Below are 26375 nucleotides of genomic sequence, written 5' to 3'. Positions count from 1 at the left end.
TAGAGTAGGAAATAATGGAAGAAAGGCAGGCGTAGAGTAGGAAATGATGGAATAAAGGCAGAAGTAGACTAGGAAATGATATAATCAAGGCAGGCGTAGAGTAGGAAATGATGGAATATAGACCGAAGTAGAGTAGGAAAGGATGGAATAAAGGCAGGCGTAGAGTAGGAAATGATGGCATAAAGGCAGGCGAAGAGTAGGAAATGATGGAATAAAGGCAGGCGTTGAGTAGGAAATGATGGAATTCAGACCGAAGTAGTGTAGGAAATGATGGAATAAGGGCATGGGTAGAGTAGGAAATAATGGAAGAAAGGCAGGCGTAGAGTAGGAAATGATGGAATAAAGGCAGGCGTAGAGTAGGAAATGATGGAATGAAGGCAGGCGTAGAGTAGGAAATGATGGAATATAGACCAAAGTAGAGTAGGAAATGATGGAATATAGACCGAAGTAGAGTAGGAAATGATGGCATAAAGGCATGCGTAGAGTAGGAAATGGCGGAATATATAGCGAAGTAGAGTAGGAAATGATGGAATATAGACCGAGATAGAGTAGGAAATGATGGAATAAAAGCCGAAGCAGAATAGGAAATGATGGAATAAAGGAAGGAGTAGTGTGTGTGTATGTATGTGCGTGCGTGCGCGTGTGTGTGTGTAATATCGCTACAATGTCTGTAATGTGGCAGTTTATAGTGATGTCTAGCACTGGGGCATCATGCCGCAGACATGTAGCATGATGTCCCACCCAGTCATATTATCCTGACACCAGGACGACCAGTCCTGACACTAACCTCTTAATGCTGAGCGCCAAACGAGGCAGATGTTAATGCCATTTTTGTAAGTTTTTGATATGACTCGGCCGGGGATAGAACCCACGATATTCCGCATCCGAGGCGGACACTCTAACCACTAGGCCACCGGAGCGGTGCAGAAGTAGAGTAGGAAATGATGGAATAAAGATACGAGTAGAGTCGGAAAATGATGGAATAAATGCAGAAGTAGACTAGGAAATGATGAAATAACGACAGAAGTAGAGTAGGAAATGATGGAATAAAGGCAGAAGTAAAGAAGGAAATGATGGAATAAAGGCAGAAGTAGAGTAGGAAATGATGGAATATGGGTCAAAGTAGCGTAGGAAATGATGGACAGTGGGCCGAAGTAGAGTAGGAAACGATGAAATATAGACAGAATTAGAGTAGGAAATTATGGAATAAAAGCATACGTAGAGTCGGAAATGATGGAAACTAGTAAGGCGTAGAGTAGGAAATCACGGAATATAGACCGAAGAAGAGTAGGAAATGATGGAATAAAGGCAGAAATAGAGTAGGAAATGATGGAATAAAGGCAGGCGTATAGTAGGAAATGATGGAATATAGACCGAAGTAGAGTAGGAAATGATGGAATATAGGCTGAAGTTGAGTATGAAATGATGGAATATGGGCCGAAGTAGAGTAGGAAATGATGAAATATAGGGAGAAGCAGTGTAATAAATGGTGGAATAAATGCAGAATTAGAGTAGGAGATTATGGAATATAGACCGAAGTAGAGTAGGAAATGATGAAATAAAGGCAGAAGTAGCGTAGGAAATTATGGAATATAGACCGAAGTAGAGAGGAAATGATGGAATAAAGGCAAGCGTAGAGTAGGAAATGATGAAATGTAGACCGAAGTAGAGTAGGAAATGATGGAATAAAGGCAGAAGTAGAGTAGGAAATGATGGAATAAAGGCAGAAGTAGCGTAGGAAATTATGGAATAAAAGCAAAGTAGAGTAGGAAATGATGAAATAAAGGCAGAAGCAGCGTAGGAAATTATGGAATATAGACCGAAGTAGAGTAGGAAATGATGAAATAAAGGCAGAAGTAGCGTAGGAAATTATGGAATATAGACCGAAGTAGAGAGGAAATGATGGAATAAAGGCAAGCGTAGAGTAGGAAATGATGAAATGTAGACCGAAGTAGAGTAGGAAATGATGAAATAAAGGCAGAAGTAGCGTAGGAAATTATGGAATAAAGGCAGACGTGGCGTAGGAAATGATGGAATAACGACAGAAGTAGCGTAGGAAATTATGGAATAAAAGCAAAGTAGAGTAGGAATGATGGAATATAGGCCTATTGGGAATTTAATACACAATACTGCAAGCTTTTTTTTAAAATATTCTTATTGTATTGTATATATATGCACACACACACACACACACACACACACACATATTTGAAATTGATTGTCGCAAATGGACCACCTGAATGTTTTAAAACTCTCATTGTTGTACGAAATGGTTATTTTATAGCCTAATGTGACGTCATCACTTTGTGCATGTGGCATCATATCTAACTGATATTAAAACTTCAACTGTAATTTTAAGTTGTTCTAATATTGATGAATTGTCTAGCCATGGTATTTCCTTGATCATTTAAGCTTTTTGTAACTTTGGAGAGTTTTGGCCAAAAACAGGCCTGAGAGTACCTCCCCCTTTTGTGAAAACGTTGTAGAACAATATCGAGATCTTACCTCGTAAGCTGGTTTTCAGCCTCTGTATTTGCTACGTTTTCAACATAAAAAAAAATGAAATAAAATTAAAGTTTAAAGCGGAAGTGACTAAAACTCTAAACTTGGCTGACGTCAGGTCAGGTCAAGAGCTGGTTCAGACAGTGTTGTTGTATAACAAAGAAAGCTAATGAGAATGTTAAAAAGTTAACTTTTTCTCTTTTTAGGTTTGTCTGTCTATCTGCATCTCTCTCCGTCTGTCTGTATGTATGTCTGTCTGCCTGTCTCTGTTTCTCTCTCTCTGTCTCTCTCTCTCTCTCTCAGGGCTCCAGAAAATTGCGCATTGTATTATTAATTGGATAGACCGAGCTCATGATATCAGGTTGTCGTCGATGTGTAACACTTTGCAGCATGAGATGGTCAGAAACGTTTGGGAAAACAAAGAACCCGTCGACTAGCTTCGGTTTCGAACACTAGGATTAAAAATGGGAGCTGGTATGTAATCAGCTACTAGAAGGACAAAGTACACATACCTACCTACCTACCTACCCAAATACATACATACATATACATACATACATACACACATGTACACACACATACACACATGCATACATACATACATACAGACAGACAGACAGACAGGCAGGCAGGCAGGCAGGCAGACATACATACATACATACATACATACAGACAGACAGACAGACATACATTCAGATATACCTACCTACCTACCTACAGACATGCATGCATGCATACATACATACATACATACACACACACACACACAAACACAGATACACACACATACATACATACATACATACATACATACATACATACATACATACATACATACATACATACTTACCTACCTACCTACCTACCTACCTACCTACCCACATACATACATACATACATACGATGGACATTCGCAATTTGTAAAAATAAAGGTGTAATGGATAAATGCGAAATTCATTTTGTAAAATTTGGATCACATTCCTTTTGGTAACCCCACTCTTATCATAAACACGATTTCCACCATTCTTATCTAGTTTCTGGTCTGCGTGAGTTACAAACTAAGTACAGACGATTTAAGATTGTATAGGTTCATTTAACGTTATATCAAATAAGACACCGTAAGTATTGTGGATATCACATACCAAATAAGACACTGTAAGTATTGTGGATATCAATACCAAATTAGACACTGTAAGTATTGTGGATATCACATAATTATTATGCTTCTTTGTACAATGTATCGATTAAATACGTGGCCGCGTTGTAATATCACAGTTTTTTCTTCCGTACCAATGTTCTTTTCCTTTGGCAACTTTGCAATTATTGGGCTTTGTCTTTGAGGTAGCATCTATGTCATTTATGTAACCTGATATCATTTTACCCCATTTCATAGGGTTCATAAGTCTAGAGATAACATTTTTACCCGATTTCATATGGTCCTTTAGTCTAGAATTAAACTTCTTTGATACACATTCTTTTATGTAGTTATTGGATGGCGCTAAACGTTCCGCACCCCTGCCCGGAAAATCGCGTGTTACGTCTGTCATGTAAAAATTTGCACATAGGTTTCGTCAGAAGTGACAGTTCGTTTAATATAATAAAAACAAAATTCTCATTCATATATTATTTTTAGAGCTGTCACATTTATTCATTACCAAGTAAAATATATGGCACCTTATCGATAGATCTTAATGTCCGATACATGTTATAAAGTTTAACTTAAAGAATCAAAAATATACAACCTGATATGTTACTGATATCACAAACTCTATTCTCCATCTCTGTTCAGATCACTTCCAAAAATATTTACGTTCATGAGAGATTTACCAGACAGAATGGGTTCTTTCAAAATGTCTTTGTCCTTCATGAAAATATTTACTAGTCACTCAGCAGAAATAAATGCAGTTGGTCTGGGTTAGGCTATGCCCATTTGACAAAATGTTAATTTTAAGAATTTTCTAAGAATTTATAAGTAGACTTTTAGGCTATGAAGGTCGATATCAATAAGAAAACGGGATAGATTTTGAAAAGGTTCACTCTGAACTAAACTGTAGTTCTGAGCTCATTAGTTTTTTCTGGAACCTGAAATGTAATTTCATTATAAGGTGATGTTAAAAAAATGTTTTGGAAAATCCTCGTAAAAAAATATGAGGAACATGAATAGTCCGTTGAAAATACATATGATCAAAATTATTTATAAAAAATTATGGTGGCTCATCAGTGATAGGAATTACTGAATGTTCATCACACGTGCGTGCGCCTAAAAACACACAATTATAATAACATATACACAAATATCCAAAACAAAAGTTTGCTTTTGTTTATTCATTTATTTATTGATTTAGATGCTCAAATTTTTCTCAACGGGACAAAGGTAAGCGCTGACTAAGATGTCGACCATACTTCCTCTGGACGACAACACAAAGAACACAAATTCGATGAGCAAACCACAAGAAAACCTAGCAGAAGACAGCAGAGATGCGCGTGAGGTGGATAACACGAAGAAGAATGTGAAATGCTTGACCAGTGTTTTAGCTTTCTCTATCATCTACGGACTCAGTTCTACGTTCACCCAGGTATAAGTCAATCTGCTTCTCATATTATATTTATACGCATGCTAAGAAAAATATAGAAAATTCCTTTGATTTGTCCTGTCAGATTTTGAAATGGCCTATATACTTAATTTGCTAGATGTTAGGTTTGTTTGAAATCATAAAATGGAAGCGAGACAACAGAAAAAAGACCAAAATCAATCATTGCGTTCACACTTTTCAAATTGCATAGATTTTCTTGGGCTTCGAAAAAGACTGTACTCTTACTACAAAAATATTTAGATGCATTGATCTGAAATGTAATTCTACCGTCGTAAGCATTTTCTAAAACAACCGCGTGAGCCCGAAAACATTCTTGGAATGAATAATAGACATTATTTTCAGTCCGTGGTTAGAAGGGTTAATCTTCCAATGAAGTTTTTATGATAGACGCAGAATGCATCGACTTTTTGTTCCTTTCCTTGCAGGTATTAATTAGGTAAATTTTAGCAAGTTACTGTGTTCTATGAACCAATCGGCATCAAGATGTTCGACGGCTGACGTAGTATGTGTTTCGGATGCATGCTTCATCATAAAGTGAGCAATATTTTACCACAGGTACAGATGGAGAGAGGCGTGACATTCTGAGGCATGGGGCAAGAAAACCATCCAGATCAATAAGTTGGAGAGTTCCAGCTATTTTACAACTTTTGAATACGAGCGATAGGTCCACTCTGAAAGGCTGAATAAACGGGCTTACTGGAAACTTTGGCCACAGAATTAATAAGTTTATGTGGTACAACAATTTAAATTTTCAAAATAACGTGTTGAAGTATTTTGAACTGCTACCCCCACCACCACCACCGCCTCCAAACAAAAACAAACACCTGAAGGTAAATATTTTGTACGATTGTTCAGGCAAAGCTTTGAAGAAAATGTCTGTCACATTATCAACTGATTCTTAAATATAACCTTTTAGACCGCTCCGGTAGTCTGGCTATTGAAGCGTCCGCTTTGAATCGGGGGGGGGGGGAGGGTGTCGCGGGTTCGAGCCATGGCCGAGTCATACCAAAGACTTATAAAAAAGATGGTACTTATAGCTGCCTCACTAGGCGCTCAACATCATGAGGTTAATGTTAGGACTGGTCGTCCTGGTATCAGGACAATGTGACTGGATGGGACATCATGCTACGTGTCTGATGCCCCAGTACTAGACATCACTATAAACTGTCACACTACAGACATCATATAAATATGACTGAAAATTGTTAAAGCTACGTTAAACATCCACATCACACACACACACACACACACACACACCAAATCATTCTGATGCCTCAAGTTCCCAGTAAAATCAGTAACTTTTACACATGTACCGTACAAGGCTATGCATGGGTATTACGTACCACCGCCTTAAACAAACATGTGTAATATGTGTCAGCGTCTTTCGGATGGTGGCCCAAACCACATCTGTAAACACCTAAAGCATCTTAAAGCGGCAGAATCACTTTAAAATTACACGTCGCTTCTGTACTCTCCAGATTGGCAGTACCTACATACTCTCTCAGATCACAACCATAGAGAAGACATTCGGGATGACCAGCGCCAGTAGTGGATTGATGGTCAGCGCTAATGATATTGGTTTCTCAGTCACTATCCTAGTGGCGAGTCATTTTCTACAGAGGTATGTATGCCCAATTAAAGATATTTCTACACCTATTGAGTTAATTATATATTTCTCTAAGTTTTCTACCGTTTTGATGAAACCCAAAACATTTATGTTTTTTTTTTATTTTTAAAATAACAACATAATCACGAGATCTAATGCATTATTATATGTTAAAATGTACCATTTTTAATGAAATGTATAGCGTTATTGTAAGTTTAAAACACCACTTTTATGCAAGCTAATGCATTATTATAAGTCAAAAAGTACCATTTTTAATGAAATCCATTGCATTATAAGGCCTACAAATTAAAACACACTATGTTTTGCAAGTCAAGGCATTATTGTAAGTTAAAAACAAAAGTTTTTAGTTGATGTCCAATGCATTATTATAACTTAAAAACACTATTTTTTTTATTGATGTACAATGCATTATTATAAAAGTTAAAAAATACCATTTGTAATGAAATCTAATGCATTATTATAAGTTACAAACATCAGTTTTAATGAAATCCCATGCATTATTACAAGCTTAAAAACACTTTTTATAATGGAATCTAATGCATTCTTATAAGTTTAAAAACATTTTCTATAATGAAATCTAATACATTATTAAAAGTTTAAAACATTTTTTCCCCATTGAAATCCATTTTACCATTATATAAATTAAAAAGCACAATTTTCAATGAAATCCAATACATTATTATAAGTTAGAAAACCCCACAGCATTTTGAATAAAATCCAATGCTTTATTACGGGTTAAAAAAACCCCATCTTTTGGAATAAAATCGTTTCTGTCATGCTTGAGTACTATCTGTCTTGAAAATGAAACATTATTTTTCCATCGAGAAGGGGCACTCTCTTTGTTCTTATAAAGTTCCAAACATTTAGGAATCTTATTTCATCAGTTCGTGTATTTTCGTTGTCCCCCATGCAATTAAATGTGAAGAATGGTGGCAATATTTACTTGAGATATAAAGTCGTATCCAACTGAGTACAACTAAGATACATACTTGATCACTGACAGCGAATATATGTAACATATGCCACCTTCATTATGTAGTCCTACCGGTCGGTTTACAAACTTGGTCTTATGTCATTTCCATATTGTAGTTGTTGGTGTAATTATTCGTTAGTTTCCCTCAATTATTATAAAAGAAAAATGATAAAAGTTCTTATGCGCTGTTTTTCTTTCTTTTATTTCTCCTGCAGGTATCACATGCCCCGTATTTTGGCCATATGTATTTTTATGGTGGGTGTGGGTTCTTTGCTCATGACGGTACCCCATCTCGTAAAGCCAACCCTAATGCCGAAATCTTCATCTTCCGATTCTAATGAAATCCTAAACACAGCTTCCTCAGTTTTGTGCAAGCCGACATCCAATCAGGTATCGAGTAACGCAACATGTGACCCTGAGACACATAATAGCTCCGCAGTAACGATGGAAGGTAACGGATGGGTATGGCCATTCCTATTCATCGTGATCCTTGTCCAAGGCATGGCGAAGTCCCCTCGGGAATCCTTGTCTAAAACATACGTTGACAACAATTCTGAAAGGAAGAAAACTGGGTTTTATGTTGGTAAATATAGTCCGTGATCTTCTAGGTATATATCTATTATATTTGTTATAGCCTGTTTGTACGTCAGGTCTGTCATATATTCGAATCGTAACATCACTCGGTCATTTTAGTCAAGTCGGAAGAAAAAAGAAAGAACCCCTCGGATGTAGTTGTAGGAATACACCACAAATATGTTGCGACAGAAAAGGTCGACACTATTCATTTCTTCAAGGTCAAGGTCACGGCTCTTCCCTTTTTGCACTATAATTATTAAGCAATTTGAGATTAAGACACGAGCTTTAGTATTCTTGTAGGAAGTGTGTTGTACATCATCACCAGAAAGTGTGTTGTATATCATTTATAGAAAGTCTGTTATATATGATCACCAGAAAGTGTGTTATATTTGATCACTAGAAAGTGTGTTGTCCATCATCACTAGAAAGTGTGTTGATCATCATCACTAGAAAGTGTGTTGATCATCATCACTAGAAGGTGTGTTATATATCATCACTAGAAAATGTGTTGTACATCATGATTAGAAATTGCGTTGTACATCATCACTAGAAAGTGTATTATACATCATCACTAGAAAGTGTGTTGTTCATCATCACTGGAACATGTGTTGTACATCATCACTATAAGGTATGTTGTATCATCACTAGAACGTATGGTGTACATCATCACTAGATAATGTGTTGTACATCATGACTAGAAATTGTGTTGTACATCATGACTAGAAATTGTGTTGTACATCATCACTAGAAAGTGTGTTGTACATCATCACTAGAAAGTGTGTTATACATCATCACCAGAAAGTGTGTTATACATCATCACTAGAAATTGTATTGTATATCATCGCTAGAAAGTATGTTGTAGCATCACTAGAAAGTGTGTTGTACATCATATTAGGAGTGCTATCTCTAAAGACAAGGTTACGACTCAGTATGATTTTGTTTCCGTCACCCTTTCACTTCTGTTCTGTACCGTTAAAGTTGTTTGAAATTAGGAGTTCAGCTTTGGTATACATGAACATCATCACTAAAAACTGGTTCGTACCACCAGTGGCGGGGTATCTTTAATCCAATGTCACTGTTCAAAATTTTACGTTCGTTTTTACTCTGTAACTTTAGAGCTACTTCAGCTTAATCAAAGTTACGTTGATACATATATGCAGTACGATGTGTGTTCTGTACGGCACTGGGTGTCTTATCTTTAAGGTCAGTGTAATTAAAGCAATGTTCTATACATCTGTGCAGTACGATGTGTGTTCTGTACGGCACTGGGTGTCTTATCTTTAAGGTCAGTGTAATTAAAGCAATGTTCTATACATCTGTGCAGTACCATGTGTGTTCTGTACGGCACTGGGTGTCTTATCTTTAAGGTCAGTGTAATTAAAGCAATGTTCTATATATCTGTGCAGTACGATTTGTGTTCTGTACGGCACTGGGTGTCTTATCTGTAAGGTCAGTGTAATTAAAGCAATGTTCTATACATCTGTGCAGTACCATGTGTGTTCTGTACGGCACTGGGTGTCTTATCTTTAAGGTCAGTGTAATTAAAGCAATGTTCTATACATCTGTGCAGTACCATGTGTGTTCTGTACGGCACTGGGTGTCTTATCTTTAAGGTCAGTGTAATTAAAGCAATGTTCTATACATCTGTGCAGTACGATTTGTGTTCTGTACGGCACTGGGTGTCTTATCTGTAAGGTCAGTGTAATTAAAGCAATGTTCTATACATCTGTGCAGTACGATGTGTGTTCTGTACGGCACTGGGTGTCTTATCTTTAAGGTCAGTGTAATTAAAGTAATGTTCTATACATATGTGCAGTACGATGTGTGTTCTGTACGGCACTGGGTGTCTTATCTTTAAGGTCAGTGTAATTAAAGTAATGTTCTATACATCTGTGCAGTACGATGTGTGTTCTGTACGGCACTCGGTGTCTTATCTGTAAGGTCAGTGTAATTAAAGTAATGTTCTATACATATGTGCAGTACGATGTGTGTTCTGTACGGCACTGGGTGTCTTATCTGTAAGGTCAGTGTAATTAAAGCAATGTTCTATACATCTGTGCAGTACGATGTGTGTTCTGTACGGCACTCGGTGTCTTATCTGTAAGGTCAGTGTAATTAAAGTAATGTTCTATACATATGTGCAGTACGATGTGTGTTCTGTACGGCACTGGGTGTCTTATCTTTAAGGTCAGTGTAATTAAAGTAATGTTCTATACACATATGCAGTACCATGTGTGTTCTGTACGGCACTCGGTGTCTTATCTGTAAGGTCAGTGTAATTAAAGTAATGTTCTATACATCTGTGCAGTACGATGTGTGTTCTGTACGGCACTGGGTGTCTTATCTTTAAGGTCAGTGTAATTAAAGCAATGTTCTATACATCTGTGCAGTACGATGTGTGTTCTGTACGGCACTGGGTGTCTTATCTTTAAGGTCAGTGTAATTAAAGTAATGTTCTATACATCTGTGCAGTACGATGTGTGTTCTGTACGGCACTGGGTGTCTTATCTGTAAGGTCAGTGTAATTAAAGTAATGTTCTATACATCTGTGCAGTACGATGTGTGTTCTGTACGGCACTGGGTGTCTTATCTGTAAGGTCAGTGTAATTAAAGTAATGTTCTATACATCTGTGCAGTACCATGTGTGTTCTGTACGGCACTGGGTGTCTTATCTTTAAGGTCAGTGTAATTAAAGTAATGTTCTATATATCTGTGCAGTACGATGTGTGTTCTGTACGGCACTGGGTGTCTTATCTTTAAGGTCAGTGTATTTAAAGTAATGTTCTATACATCTGTGCAGTACGATGTGTGTTCTGTACGGCACTGGGTGTCTTATCTTTAAGGTCAGTGTATTTAAAGTAATGTTCTATACATCTGTGCAGTACGATGTGTGTTCTGTACGGCACTCGGTGTCTTATCTGTAAGGTCAGTGTAATTAAAGTAATGTTCTATACATATGTGCAGTACGATGTGTGTTCTGTACGGCACTGGGTGTCTTATCTGTAAGGTCAGTGTAATTAAAGCAATGTTCTATACATCTGTGCAGTACGATGTGTGTTCTGTACGGCACTCGGTGTCTTATCTGTAAGGTCAGTGTAATTAAAGTAATGTTCTATACATATGTGCAGTACGATGTGTGTTCTGTACGGCACTGGGTGTCTTATCTTTAAGGTCAGTGTAATTAAAGTAATGTTCTATACACATATGCAGTACCATGTGTGTTCTGTACGGCACTCGGTGTCTTATCTGTAAGGTCAGTGTAATTAAAGTAATGTTCTATACATCTGTGCAGTACGATGTGTGTTCTGTACGGCACTGGGTGTCTTATCTTTAAGGTCAGTGTAATTAAAGCAATGTTCTATACATCTGTGCAGTACGATGTGTGTTCTGTACGGCACTGGGTGTCTTATCTTTAAGGTCAGTGTAATTAAAGTAATGTTCTATACATCTGTGCAGTACGATGTGTGTTCTGTACGGCACTGGGTGTCTTATCTGTAAGGTCAGTGTAATTAAAGTAATGTTCTATACATCTGTGCAGTACGATGTGTGTTCTGTACGGCACTGGGTGTCTTATCTGTAAGGTCAGTGTAATTAAAGTAATGTTCTATACATCTGTGCAGTACCATGTGTGTTCTGTACGGCACTGGGTGTCTTATCTTTAAGGTCAGTGTAATTAAAGTAATGTTCTATATATCTGTGCAGTACGATGTGTGTTCTGTACGGCACTGGGTGTCTTATCTTTAAGGTCAGTGTATTTAAAGTAATGTTCTATACATCTGTGCAGTACGATGTGTGTTCTGTACGGCACTGGGTGTCTTATCTTTAAGGTCAGTGTATTTAAAGTAATGTTCTATACATCTGTGCAGTACGATGTGTGTTCTGTACGGCACTGGGTGTCTTATCTTTAAGGTCAGTGTAATTAAAGTAATGTTCTATACATCTGTGCAGTACGATGTGTGTTCTGTACGGCACTGAGTGTTTTATCTTTAAGGTCAATACCATGGTCCTATACCTAAAATTATTCTAGCCATTTGAGATGAAGAGATGAAAATTGATATAACTGTATGTTATTACTAAAAAGTGTGTCGCGTACCACATTGGGGTAATATATTCAAGGTCAAAGTAACACGTTAATTCTGTAGGTTTCAGTCACATTTGCGCTTCTGCTTTCTAACTTAACAGCTGTTTAAGATTAATTGTGGCGCTTGCTATATTTAAATAGTGTCACTGGAATATATGTTGCATTGCATGTTTGAAATCTTGTCAAGGTCAAAGTAAATGTCAAGGTCATAGCTCCATATCTTAATTGTTTCTTTCGTTATTGCTTGATATCATAAAAACTGTTTGAGATACCGATATAATCCATGGTACACTTATGGTTCTCACTTTGATGGCATCTCATGTATCACAGTCAATTTCCTGTTCACCTCGTCAGTTTCAAAGATCAATTTATTTACCCATTTTCTGCACTTTTTATTTCGAAAGAAACGTAATTACTGTCGATATTTTTCTAGCAACAGCTGCTGTATGGGTCATTGTCCGATTTCTGGATTGTGAAGTTTTATAACATCACCATGTTAGACGGTGGATGAATAGTCACCTAATGTGTTTATCTCTTGCTTTTAGCATTATGAAATTACATGGAGTAAGGAAAAAAGAAACTAAGTAAATATATTTTTCTTCCGAGCAATAAGTATCATAAAAAGGAATTTTAAAACATTATTAAAATTTGCTTGATATTTTAATTAAAATTATCTCTTTTCTCACAAGGTATTCTTTCAACATTTCAATTGTTTGGACCGTTCCTTGGCTTTGCATTGGGAGGTTTAATCAGCTCTTTGCCGATTGATTTACAAGGTTTGTACCTGGAATCGAAAACAGAATCAACATTGTACACTTTTGCATTATTGCAACCTTACACCAGTATTGTTATGACCAAAATATGCAACTAATCTGAGATTGTTTTTAACCGCATATTGAAAAGAGGTTGGGACCTAGAACGCCACGAATGTGCACATTCCATTCGAAACCCATTAGACGATACCTTGACGCACCGCTCTTCACCATATATAACGATGCTTACGGCAGCGTTGAGAAATACTGCGACTGATGGTGGCAGATGGTGAAAATGCTTTAAGCTGTTTGAAGTGGTTATTATTACAGCTGAAAGTAATCTAAAAAGGGAATCTTTTTTGATAGATCTGGTACAGTTGTTCTGTCACTGCTGCTCCCAACAACGGCAACAGTATAATAATAATAATAATAATAATAATAATAATAATTTATTTTCTTGACGGAAGTTATTTGGCCTGATCTTTCCGGATATCAATTTTGCAGTTAAATGTCAAACAATTCGCAGTGGCTAAATTGTGAGGATTTGTCACTATTTGTTTACGAAAATAACAATTAAAATAGTCCATATGAGGTTATTCATTTTTGGACGATGTGATCTTGCCGTGAACTCTAAGAATTGAATAAGTAGCGTGTGGGAAAAGATTTATAGTGCTATTTCTATAATTATTGACAGAAACAACACTGACACCTTATGATTTATATTGCTATTTCTATAATTATTGACAGAAACAACACTGACACCTTATGATTTATATTGCTATTTCTGTATTTATTGACAGAAACAACACTGGCACCTTATGATTTATAGTGTTATTTCTATAATTATTGACAGAAACAATGCTGACACCTTATGATTTATATTGCTATTTCTGTATTTATTGACAGAAACAACGCTGACACCTTATGATTTATAGTGCTATTTCTATAATTATTGACAGAGAAACGCTGACACCTTATGATTTTTAGTTCTATTGCTATAATTATTGACAGAAAAACGCTGATACCTTATGATTGATAGTGCTATTTCTATAATTATTGAGAGAATCAACGCTGACACCTTATGATTTATAGTGCTATTTCTATAATTATTGACAGAAACAACGCTGACACCTTATGATTTATATTGCTATTTCTGTAATTATTGACAGAAACAACGCTGACACCTTATGATCTATAGTGCTATTTCTGTAATTATTGACAGAAACAACGCTGACACCTTATGATCCCCGTTGGCTAGGAGCATGGTGGTTGGGTTTTTTCATCATTGGGGGATGCTGTATTCTAACATCATTCCCCATTTGTATGTTCCCGAAAGGAAGACAGCATCCAGAAGCCCAGAGTAAGAGCTTTGAAAATGAAAACGTCTTCAAAAAAGTAAAACAACGTTCAGGAACCCAAGGAAAGAGCTTTGAAAATGAAAAAGAAGTGCAAGAATCACTCTGGAGCATGGCGAAAGGTATGTAGTTGTAATTATTTTGGTCAAGAACAAAATAATCAAATTTTTTTTTCAAAAGAAAGAAAAACTTGGAAGAGAGGAGACATTAAGATCAGATATATGCTTTTAAAAAAATACAAATTGTAATAGTATTTGCAGTTTGTGGATACTTGTAGCACATTGACAAGGTCTTATTCCTTAAAACGAATTTTGTTTGACTAATTTATTTTGATTCCATGTGTTCAGATGGATGGACGGAAGGATAGGCGAGTAGGTGATTGGGTGGATAGGTAAGTAGGTAGGTATGTAGATAAATAGATAGATAGATAAATTGATTGATTATTGATTGATTGATTGAATGGTTGGTTGATTTATTTATTGACATTTCGTTGCAGACTTTCCTAGATCTTCTGTCCGAATTTTCAAAAGCACAGTGTACACCCTTACAGTTCTCGGAGGTATTACTTACGTCTTCGCTTTCATCACACTGGGATCGTTTGGACCAAAGTATCTCGAACATCAGTTTAACCAACCTACCTACAGAGCAAATATTCTTCTGGGTATGTTTGTACAAGTCTTCTTCTGTTTATCCAAGAATATCACACACTAAGTATATAAAATACAGTAGCATGACTGGTTACCGTATTTTACTGCGCAATAATACCCACTAAAACTGCAAAAAGTGTAGACACAAATGGACCAACATAAGTCTTATGTTAATTTTAGACAATGCACAGTGAGTTATCAGATCTAGTTCTACTCGATTCGTTCTACTCCTGACATGAAGGGGATGGCTTAGTCCTTGACTATGTGACAACTGAACGTTGCTTGCTCTTTTCTTAGCTGAGTCTGCATCATACACGGATACGGATGACAAACTGTATCAGCAGTTCTGGGTATATTCTACAAATTATCTGCTATGGGAATGACGTCACTGGTATGCGAATGATGTAAGTTGCTAAAGGCACAAATGTCCTGGTTTCTGGGCTATAATACTAGCTTGCCGGCATCGATGCAATGAAACAAAATGATGAAAATCGTTTGATTTTAATTGATTGCAACCATTGGTAGCTTTAATCATCGTGACGTAATGCAGCTATTATGACGTATTAACAGTCACGGGATTCAGGAAGCTATTATAATATAATAACAGCCACAGGTTTCAGGACAGTACAAAATGGCCATTATTTACATCCGAGTTTTTTCACTAGCATGCGAATGGAAAGGCCGAGAATATTCCTATTAGGCTTGCTAAGAACAAAAATCGCGGTGAGCGCCAAAAATAGAAACCGACGGAAGGAACGCAGTGATAAAACAAAACCGAGAAGTGGATTTGAATTTTGAATCCGATTCATAGTGTCCATATTAAGTGCAGAGAAAGCATCTGTATAACAGGTATTTAAAAAACAATACCACTTTGCACAAGGGGCCCCGAGTGGCCGAGTGGTGTAAAGCGCTCACCGTTACGGATCACTGCCATTTCACCTCTGTCTGCGTGGGTTCGACTCTCGGGCTCGGCCAATGTGGGTACGTGAGAAAGCTTGCCAGTAGCTTCTCCTGGGTCGGTGGTTCTTGCCGTGGTTTTCCCGGGTTCTTCCTCCACCATTTATACTGGCTACCATGTATGGCCTATCTTGTGCTGAAAATGGCGTTAGACCCTATATAAACACCAATAGCAACACTTTGCACAAATCCAAACATATGTAATAAATTTAGGGTATGTGTTATTTGTATTTACGTCACCGGTTATAACTTTGTTGAATTTGAGTGATTATTTGCTGATTATGAGGACTGGTGTTTTGAAGCTCTTTCTCAATCCAATTAATTAAGCAGACATCATAATGTAATGTATTCGGGCGACTTTATAATAGGATGGATTAGTTTCGTTAATTGGACTCTCTAATTTCTTAACACATGGAATTCTCTGGATATTTTTAGGTGTTCGTGCTTAGTAATTTTTGAGAATTATTCTTATATAAAACTATTGAACAAATTAACACTAGAATAACCCGAGACAAACGTATGTTACTTCGAGTTGTTTAAATACAACTTCAAGATTTCATAACTATACGAGATCAATCTTTAACGATTCGACAAAAACAGAGACCTGATTTATGGAAATAAAAGTTAGATTTTAAACAGCGGATGGTAACTAAGTGTATAAAGTAGCGGTTTTGAACCGACCACAGGAAGGGCAACTGTTAATATAAGTCTGAAATCGCCCATGAATTTGAAAGTAGTTCCGAAATGTTGCAGATTGCTAAACATTAGGTTTCAGTTGAATGTCGAAGCCCTATGTGCTTGTAGATAAAGCATTAGGACGATTTGTCAATATACCCTAGATATTTTATACTGTTTAAATGCCTGACAATGAGTAACGCCTAAGGTATCTACATTACGATTCTAAGCATACAGATGTTTATATAAAGATCAATCAAATTAAACGGGAAATAAAGAAAATAAAATGCGCTGAATTTAAAGAATAGGAATCTGGACAGCCTATCTACAGATTATACAAGCAAGGGATGAAATTATTTCCATTTATAAGCGTCTAAATGGGAGCTGATACACATGATCCTTTAGAGAGATATGGAAAGACAGAAAGCCTGACAAGATACGGTACGACGATTGGAAAGAATTTTAAAACAAAAATGCCAATGATTTGCTGGAAACGGAAAACATCAGATACATTTAAATTCAATCTGAGACAACCGCATCAGTAGTGAAAAGGTTTAACAAACCCTGCTCACTCAATTGTGGAAGTAATTCATCAAAAAATGAAACCAGAAAACGGGCTTATGTTTTATAAAACTATTTCATCGATGCGAGTACACTCACTACAGCAGTTTACATGACACCGAAATGTGCAAGGAAAAAAAGCTTAGTAAAAAATGGACCAATTTATTCGGATATATAATAGCAGATTCATTTGGAACAATCATATTTAAAGTTGACGAAACTGTCCAAAGTTAAAAATATTAACCGTTTTCTGCCAATGGCGACCTTCCTAACCTCACCGAGGAAATAGTCAAAATTAGGCAATTAACACTAGGTGGTCTTGCTATTGATAAACTGGAAGACTTGAATGTAGTGGATATAGCGGACAGGTTTTACGAGCAAGGGCTACCGTGTATTACAAAAAGGATGATGTATACGAAATTGTAAAGATTTTGAAGACCACGAGAACGAAAGGTAAAATGCATATATATGTAAAGTGGAAGGGATACGATAAATCGTTTAATAGGTGAGAGTCAGCAGAAAATATTATTCAATAAAAATAAAGGATTGAAGGTTATTACGTAGATAACAGTATCAAGGAGCAATAAAACGTTGAGTTTCTTTAAAAAAACATTAAGTTTTTGAGCTTGTAAGATGTGATCGATATGAGCTCAACAAATATGCATGTCACGCGAATTTATATTGATCATAATCTGGAGAGAAAAAAGAAATTACATCAAAGTTATCACACATAAATAGCGAAAAAAGCTAGATAAAGCGACAACAGCGTAGAAGACAGTGGAAAGAAACAACATTGGAGAATATGAAATTGATTTGTACTACCTCACAAACAAGCTGAACAACGGAGAGCTAAATTTAGTGCTAAAAATTATTATAAGACGACTTAGCTAGCTAAAAATGACTCACTGATAGCGAGTGACATTTAAGCTGACACAATTGTTAACAGGGTACAATCGAACACAAAATCTAATATACATTACCAACATTTCCTCTGCACCCCCCCCACATATCGTGTAAAACAAAGCACAATATCAACACGTTTTTCCACGCGACATTAAGCTCTGCTTTTACTATTGTTTACAGCAAACGTTTGAAAAGCAATCGAACTTGCAGTCGGTCAATCATCAGCGATGAATACTAGAGAAATACTGAAGCTGAGAAAATCTTTTCAGGCTTCATCAAGTTGAACATTATGGATGAAGTGATAAGCAAACCGATCGATGAAAACCATATACCTTCATTGTCACCTGAAGCGACGTTGTAGAAGGAGCGACAAAGCTTAAGGCATCCCGAAATCAATAGTACACCTTATTATCCAGACTGCTGATAAACTCTCGTCAAGATACTGTTGTGTGTAAAAAAGAATCTTATGTTTCGGTTTGTCAAATAATTTAGCAACAGTTTAGTCTAGGACTTGATGTTTGGTACTGCTGTCTGTGATATTTCCTCAGAAGTTAATGAACAAAGCCATCGCTACCGTCGGTTTCGAACACAGTCGCAAAAATAAACGGTTTGGGATGCGGGTTCACCTTGTCATCTCGCCGTGACCATTAAGACCATGCCAATATTAGCAGTTAGGTCGACCCCCCACCCACCTACAACTTGCAGAGTTTCGAGAATTCGATCCCGCTAATCTAACATGTGGCCAGCCTTACGTGCTGCTAGACATTCTACAGGTATTTTGTACGTATCAGTGTATACACTTTATACATCATAATCGTGTTTGTGGTGTGCTAAAGGTTGCATATTACTGTCCTGGTGTTATAGATAAATGTAATTAAAGGAGGAACTCATAACTGTCAATAAACTAGAGAGCTGTCTGCTCTGAACACTTGCATTCTTCAGACACCAGTCAATTATGGATACATGTCAACAGTGGACACTTGCCTATAAGGATATTTGGAGGCTGCAATCACATTGCTGAAAACTGTAGAGTGTATCACAAGATAATTTTATGTCACTATATTTTGTACAATGATTCAAAATTAATTTTAGTAATGTGAGTTTGCAGAATTAGGACTAGTGATCTTGCTTTGCACGGACTTCGCTATCATTTCCCTAAATCAGTCAGAGTGTAGTCCATGAGACATTTGCTTTCTGTACCTCACCTGTCTGTTGTGGCTGATTGACAGCAGCATGGCATTTCGATTTTCTGTTATCATTCCTTATATTCTCTTTTGAACGTATCGTGCATTTTCCTAGTTGAGATTTTGTGTTTAAATTGTGTTGTAATCTGTTTATGGAAATGTCTGTATATAACGGCCGTACTACATCAAATCATCAAATTCTACAAGGTAGTATAAACACGCTGTCGATATTTCCCATCAAACGGCTTCCCAAATGACCAGTGTCTTAAATGTTGGTATATAGCATTTATTCGTTCCATTTCGTGTGATGATTTTTAAGTTCAATAATCATAACATTTTGTCATCTCTATTTATTGTGGTAGAGATATTTTAAAATCACTGTGGTCGAATGGTCATCTTCTAAGTAGTAGTATGGTTTTAGTAGCATGATAGTGGGTGGTCCATTGGTCATAACACGATACTATAAATGCTGTACAGCACTTTGGTCCAGTTTTTGTTTGAGTGCATTAATTCCGGAAAAGGTCCAGCTATGAAATATCAGTATTGCCAGAGTACAGAGTAGGGAAATAATGGCAGAGCAGACATTTCAACTAATCATTTAATCTTTTCAAATTATTTTCCTACTTGACCTGCTTCGTCATTACTTATCAACCAATAAAGAAATACTCTTAATTTGAGGAAAATCATCTTCTAAACCGAATCTAATAAAATCAAATCTAATAAACAGGACGCTCCCTTTTCTCTTTCTGTCTGCCTGTCTCTTGTACAGAGCTGGTTAATTGCTGCTTTCAAACAACTTCTTACTTTATTACTTTGTAACTGGACTGGTATTGGCACAACATTAACACAGTCGTATTCCTCAGGCGGACAGAATCTCGTCACTACCGTCATTGGTACTATGCTGGGCGGGATCCTCGTACTGCGCATGCGCCTGGACATGATCGGTTGCTGTAAATTGGTGATACTGACCAGGATGATATGCATCGCGCTGACCGCCTTCAACTACCTTTTTGGATGTGATAACCCGTACATCCATGGATATCACGATACTAGGTAAAATGTTTGATATGCTTTCACCTTTATAAAGCTACATAAAACAAAATGGAGACCGGAGAGTGAATAAAAAACCCCACAACGATTCTTAATCAGGCTTGTAAACACGGTCAAACAATCTTCCTAAATTAAAGTGATTTCATTAACTCGTGAGCAATTGATACTATTGCATTGGAACTTGATCTACAGAATACTACTTTGAGTTTACATTTATTGTGCTTTATGTAGGAAGTACTCTGAATTCCTCTGCTGGGTTTTATGTAGGAAGTAGTCCGAATGGCTCTGCTGGGCATTATCTAGGAAGTAGTCCCAATCTCTGTGCTGGACCTTATATAGGGAGTAGTCCGAATTGGCTATGCTAGGCCTTAGGTAAGAAGTAGTCCGAATGGCTAAGCTGGGCTTCATGCAGGAAGTAGTCTGAATAACTATGCTAGGCATTATATAGGAAGTTGTCCGAATGTCTATGCTACTCGAAATGTCAGTAAGGAAAGAAGCACTTCTTAAGCGTAAAACGTAGTATCAGCCCACTCCTTCAACCGATAATTGTGATTTCTTACATAAAATAAAACTTGAATTTTAAACCATGTAGACGCTTAACTGAATAAAGGTAAAGAAAACCAAAATCAGTCTGAGAATTATTTAGAAATATTAGCCAAATAAGTTTCATGATATATGGTATAGGAATGTTCTCTAATTGAAAATCTTCTTACAGCATTGGTAACAGCTCTTTGACCTTGACATGTGACTGTTCTCGTCAAGGTTTCCTTCCTGTGTGCGTCAAGGACGTAGGGACATTCTTCTCTCCGTGTCACGCAGGATGCCAGGCGGTAACTGAACAGGTTTGCATCTATGATTCTTATGCACTAAAAATCCTCCTTTGATTGGATTATGTTGTCGCTATAAGATCTTACATACATCCTGCAGTTTATAGTGTCTTTTTATTTACAATTTCCGTCGTTATAAGTCAACTGTAGCTCAGTGACATTGTGGATTTAAGAATAAAAACTTTTAGAAAAATGTACCTAGTTTCTCATTTTTAGAATGCACTCAAGTGTTGTGCTGTTGATAAAATGTCAGTATTATTAATGTAGGGGTACACAAATTGTTCGACCTCAGGAGAAACATCAGTTGGAAGCGGAATCTGCGATACTGGCTGCAATTACTTGATTCCATTTGTGGCTATCAACGCTCTGAATGCTTTAATTGGAACTGTCGGAATCGCTCCTACCTACGTCATTTACTTACGGTAGGTGGTTGCTTGTCTTCAGTACTTTACAAAAGATTTTAAATTACTGAGGCAGTTATTTTTTGGTGGGTTTATTGATTATTGAACTTAAAATAAAATGTATGTTTAAAAAATGCTGTTTGTCATTCATTAGCGTCACTAGACTAAAAGATACAGCTTCAAGTGCTAAGATAAAAGTTTCGACATTTCGTAATTTGCTTTTTTGGAATAGGTAGTGCTTTTATGAACGAAAATTTAGCGTAAATTATTTATCTATTGTATGCTTGTGAAAATTTGCGATTGTCGGTAATGATGCTAAAGAATTGCAGCAGAAATAATTGTTCTAAATTGTTCGATGTTGGTTTGCAGAGCAATAAGCGAGAATGATATTATATATATATATATATATATATATATATATATATATATATATATATATATATATATATATATATATATATATATATATATATATCTTTTATCTTTATCTTTTTAGATCTGTTGAGGATAGGGACAGGTCACTTGCCCTCGGCTTTGCCTCCCTGCTTTTATCTCTTCTTGGTGAGTTTGTTACAATCTTGCAAATATTTTGTGGTGGTGTCATTGTAAAGGTTTTGCGTTTGGTTCAGTGATAGGCATATTTATTTTTGATGGCATTACTTAACAATCAGAAAAGCAGGTCAAAGTAACATACTTTCACGCTTCAGCGATTACGATAAGTTTTTGCATTTTTAATTCATTGATTTTGACACTCTGTGCAATCATGAAACTTGTTTGGTGAATCCCTCTTAAAGGGCACTACTCACCACCGGCAAAAGTAGTTTACGTTGAACTTATTTTCACTCTCCAGCTATTCCTTCAGGTTTTGGAATTTAGCCCAGTTTTTATGACACCTTTGTGGCTATATCCATCTTGGATAGTACTACAACCGATCAGCAGGTCACATTTATCTACATTTCTGACGCCAGCAATTACGTTACTGTTGAATTTAATTTAGTTTCTCTGACACCGTAAATGTACAGCAATGAAATATGAAGGATGTATTCATCTTAGAGGGTACTAATCACTTGGGGCAAAAGTAGGTCAGATTTACCTTCTTTTTCCTTCTCCAACGATTACATTATAATCAGCGTCCCTGACAGTGTTATATAGAGAATCATTACAACTTTATGGATGATTTTAGCTTGGAGGATTCTACTATCGATGGGCAAATTTAGTAATAGTGGTCAGTTTTTGTACGCTTCAGCATCAGGTCAGTTTCTGTACGCTTTCGCATCAGGTCAGTTTTCGTACGCTTCAGCATCAGGTAAAGTTTTCGTACGCTTCAGCATCAGGTAAAGGTTTTGTACGCTTCAGCATCAGGTAAAGTTCTCTTTTTACATGTAACTCATTTCCTGGGACACTGTTGTGCATACAGTGCTGTTTGACGATTCACTGTTATCATATATAATATTACTTTGTAATGCATCATATAATACTACTTTGTAATATACTATACATAATACTACTTTATAAAACATTGTATGTAATACTACTTAATAATATACAATACATAATACTACATTATAATACACTGTACATAATGCTACTTTATAATACACTGTATATAATACTAGTTTATAATTCACTGTATATAATACTACTTTATAATACACTGTATATAATACTACTTTATAATATACTAGACATAATGCTATTTTATAATATACCATATTTAATACTACTTTCTAATGTATCATATAATACTACTTTGTAATGTATCATATAATACTACTTTGTAATGTATCATATAATACTACTTTGTAATATATCATATAATACTACTTTGTAATGTGTCATATAATACCACTTTGTAATGTATCATATAATACTACTTTGTAATGTATCATATAATACTACTTTTTTATGTATCATATAATACTACTTTATAATTTACTATACATAGAACTATTCTATAATATACTATACATAATACTACTTTATAATTTACTGTACATAACCCTACTTTATAATACACTGTATATAATACTACTTTATAATATACATAATAATACTATGGTATACAATGTTATATTTAATATTACTTTGTAATATATTATATATAATACTAGTTTGTAATGAATCATATAATACCACTTTATAATATAATATATATAATACTGTTATAATATTCTATATTTAATACTATTTTGTAATATATTATATACTACTACTTTGTAATATATTTTATTGTATGCTCATTTTTTTCTCCGTTAACTTTACATTGTTAAATTCGTTCAGTATTTTACGATATTGCACACCTTCATATTCACTCACGCGCAGGACACGTGTTCCCAATAGTGTATTAGGAACTACTTTGGAAACAAATCATGTACTCTTTTTAGCAGACGCTTTACGTTTTGGTTGATTAAATTTCTTTCTGAATGAACTAAAGCAGATGTTTCGTGGACTGTCACATACAAGCTGCTTTGCTACATTCCGCGTTAATTTTTTTGATACAATGTTTCGGATTTTGGAGATAGACGCCAGATTTCATAAAATTGCATGATACCTTCAAATAACACGCAAGTTATATAGGCATAAACTGTCTCCTTTAGCTGATAATAAGAATGGCAAAAAATATACTTACAGTTTTACATTCCGAATTACCTCAAAATGTTCTTTTTTAGTTCTGCAAATCCGAATTACATAAGCCATGTCATGAGTTCTCAAGCTTGATTACACATTTCGAAATTGTACTGTAATTTCGACTATATTCCAAGTACAATTACATCCTTCTTACTGCACTAAAATGAAATAAACATTAAATTCAATAGCGTCTTTTTGATAATTGCAATTGAAACACTTAATATTTTCCCCACATTATGATTTCAAATAGTCAATGAAAGAAGAAACACACTTGCAGATGTAAACACGCTTCTACCGCGCTGCTTCAATCCGATGAATTTCGTGTACAATTTGCATTGATGAATCCTGTCCATAATCACGAAATTTCGTACATTCGACAAAAATACCAAAATCTATTCATTCCAGATCAAATGGAAAATTTGTTGCAATGCACATTCATGCACAGTACGACTCCAAATTTCAATTTTAAGTAGACAAAAACGCCATTTTCTTTAAAAAATTATGTCTAGTCAAATTTATATGGGCGGAGTTATGTGCGCAGTAATAATGTTGTTGCTGTGTAATGATGAATCTGCGCTTGTGTATTTAGTTTGGAATGTGGCATACATTCAGTTACGTTGTTTCTTGTAGTGCATTTTGTTTATATAATTAAGTCTTAGATAGAATAAGAAAATGGGCATATAATTAAAAGGTTACTGCATTTGTATGGGAAAATATGAACTAGTTTTGTCGGATGGATATACTTCACTCCCAAGGTCGTGCAGTATTCCATCCAAAAAACTCGTTCATATTTTCCCATACAAATGCAGTAACCTATAAATATAATAATACCTTATAATATACTATATATAAAACTGTTATAATAGTCTTTATTTTTATATTACTTTGTAATATATAATAAATTACTACTTTATAAAATACTATATATGATAGTACATTATAATATTTCTATTAGTTCTTTATGATATACTATATATAATAGTACATTATAATATTTCTATTACTACTGTATGATGTATTATATATAATACTTTCAGTGCTTTTACCAGCACCGATCCTCATCGGCAATATATTTGACTCGGTCTGCCTTGTGTGGGGAGAAAACTGCGGAGTGAAAGGGGCCTGCACTCTGTATGACTTAACGCAAATGAGGCTCAAGCTTGTTTCTATTGACAGTGGTCTACGGGTTATTTCTGGTTGCCTAGCCATATCTGCCTTATTTTTCGCCTGCCGACAGAAAAAGCGTGAAGATAGACTTAACAAAAGGGATGAAACGTCCATCGAATTTCAGAATACCAGCATAGTGCATTTGTAATAAACATTATTTCTTTGATTCTTTGTTTATTTGTTTTGTTAAAATCAATACCCCCATGTGCTACAAAATCTGTGCACTGGAAAATCCACTATTTCGGAAAGAATTAAAATAATAAAATAATCATAACAAGGAATTTAAAAAGAAATCAGCCATGTTTTTCGAGTAATTGAATGGAACATTGAAACAAGTGGCATAATGACAATGTTAGTGACAGTCTATTTATTATTTCTCAAATGTTGCTATTTTAAACTGGGGGGAGGGAACTTTTTCTAAGTTTTCTATCGATCTGACTTCCTACTCTAACATCATACAAAAAAGTTTTTTTTTGTCAGTTTTTATGTACTATATGGCATACGTTTATTATTATTATTATTATTATTATTATTATTGATGGGATACAAGTGCATTTTATTACACCGATAATCTGCATTCTCAAAACCAATACAAATCCGACTGTTGATAATGTGTGCTGTCTCCCTTTCAAGAACGAATTATTTTATTACACTGAGTATTTGTCATGAAATATTTAAGTGAATGTAACTACCAGATGTGTGTGTGTGTGTGTGTGTGTGCATAACATGAAAAACCGTACACAAAATGTTTCTAAAAGAGTAATTAAAAAAACAATTACCCGTTGGTTTATGATCGTTATTTGAAAAGTTCTAAATATGTTGCTACAATATTTTTATTTCTTGCAACCGGTCAACAAATATAATGCCAAACGATAGTCAAAGTAACGTTCTGGAAACGAGATCTGCAACTCTTGG

General features: G+C 35.7%; 1 protein-coding gene across 3 annotated transcripts; it reads left to right on the top strand.

Annotated features, from left to right (window-relative positions):
• Window positions 1–3548: 3548 nt before the first annotated feature.
• LOC149777769 (solute carrier organic anion transporter family member 2A1-like) lies at window positions 3549–25626 on the top strand. 3 transcript variants are annotated; one of them, XM_089938255.1, is made up of 12 exons: window positions 3549–3620; window positions 4848–5078; window positions 6575–6717; window positions 7912–8279; window positions 13043–13129; window positions 14328–14582; window positions 14957–15121; window positions 20251–20440; window positions 21153–21279; window positions 21532–21686; window positions 22162–22226; window positions 25331–25626. In XM_089938255.1, exons 2-12 carry the CDS (start codon window positions 4893–4895, stop codon window positions 25606–25608), a joined length of 2019 nt encoding a protein of 672 aa, XP_089794381.1. In that variant the 5' UTR covers window positions 3549–3620; window positions 4848–4892; the 3' UTR covers window positions 25609–25626. The 3 variants fall into 3 exon arrangements, with proteins under 3 accessions (XP_089794381.1, XP_089794380.1, XP_089794379.1); XM_089938254.1 differs by having other exon boundaries at window positions 3585–3657; XM_089938253.1 differs by having other exon boundaries at window positions 3593–3693.
• The last annotated feature ends 749 nt before the right edge of the window (window positions 25627–26375 follow it).

The sequence above is a fragment of the Sinohyriopsis cumingii genome, chromosome 17, assembly GCF_028554795.1.
Source record: "Sinohyriopsis cumingii isolate HCF-2022 chromosome 17, ASM2855479v2, whole genome shotgun sequence".
Taxonomy (NCBI): Eukaryota; Metazoa; Mollusca; class Bivalvia; order Unionida; family Unionidae; genus Sinohyriopsis; species Sinohyriopsis cumingii.
The sequence above is the reverse complement of the archived record's forward strand: the minus strand, read 5'-3'. Positions and strand labels throughout refer to the sequence as shown.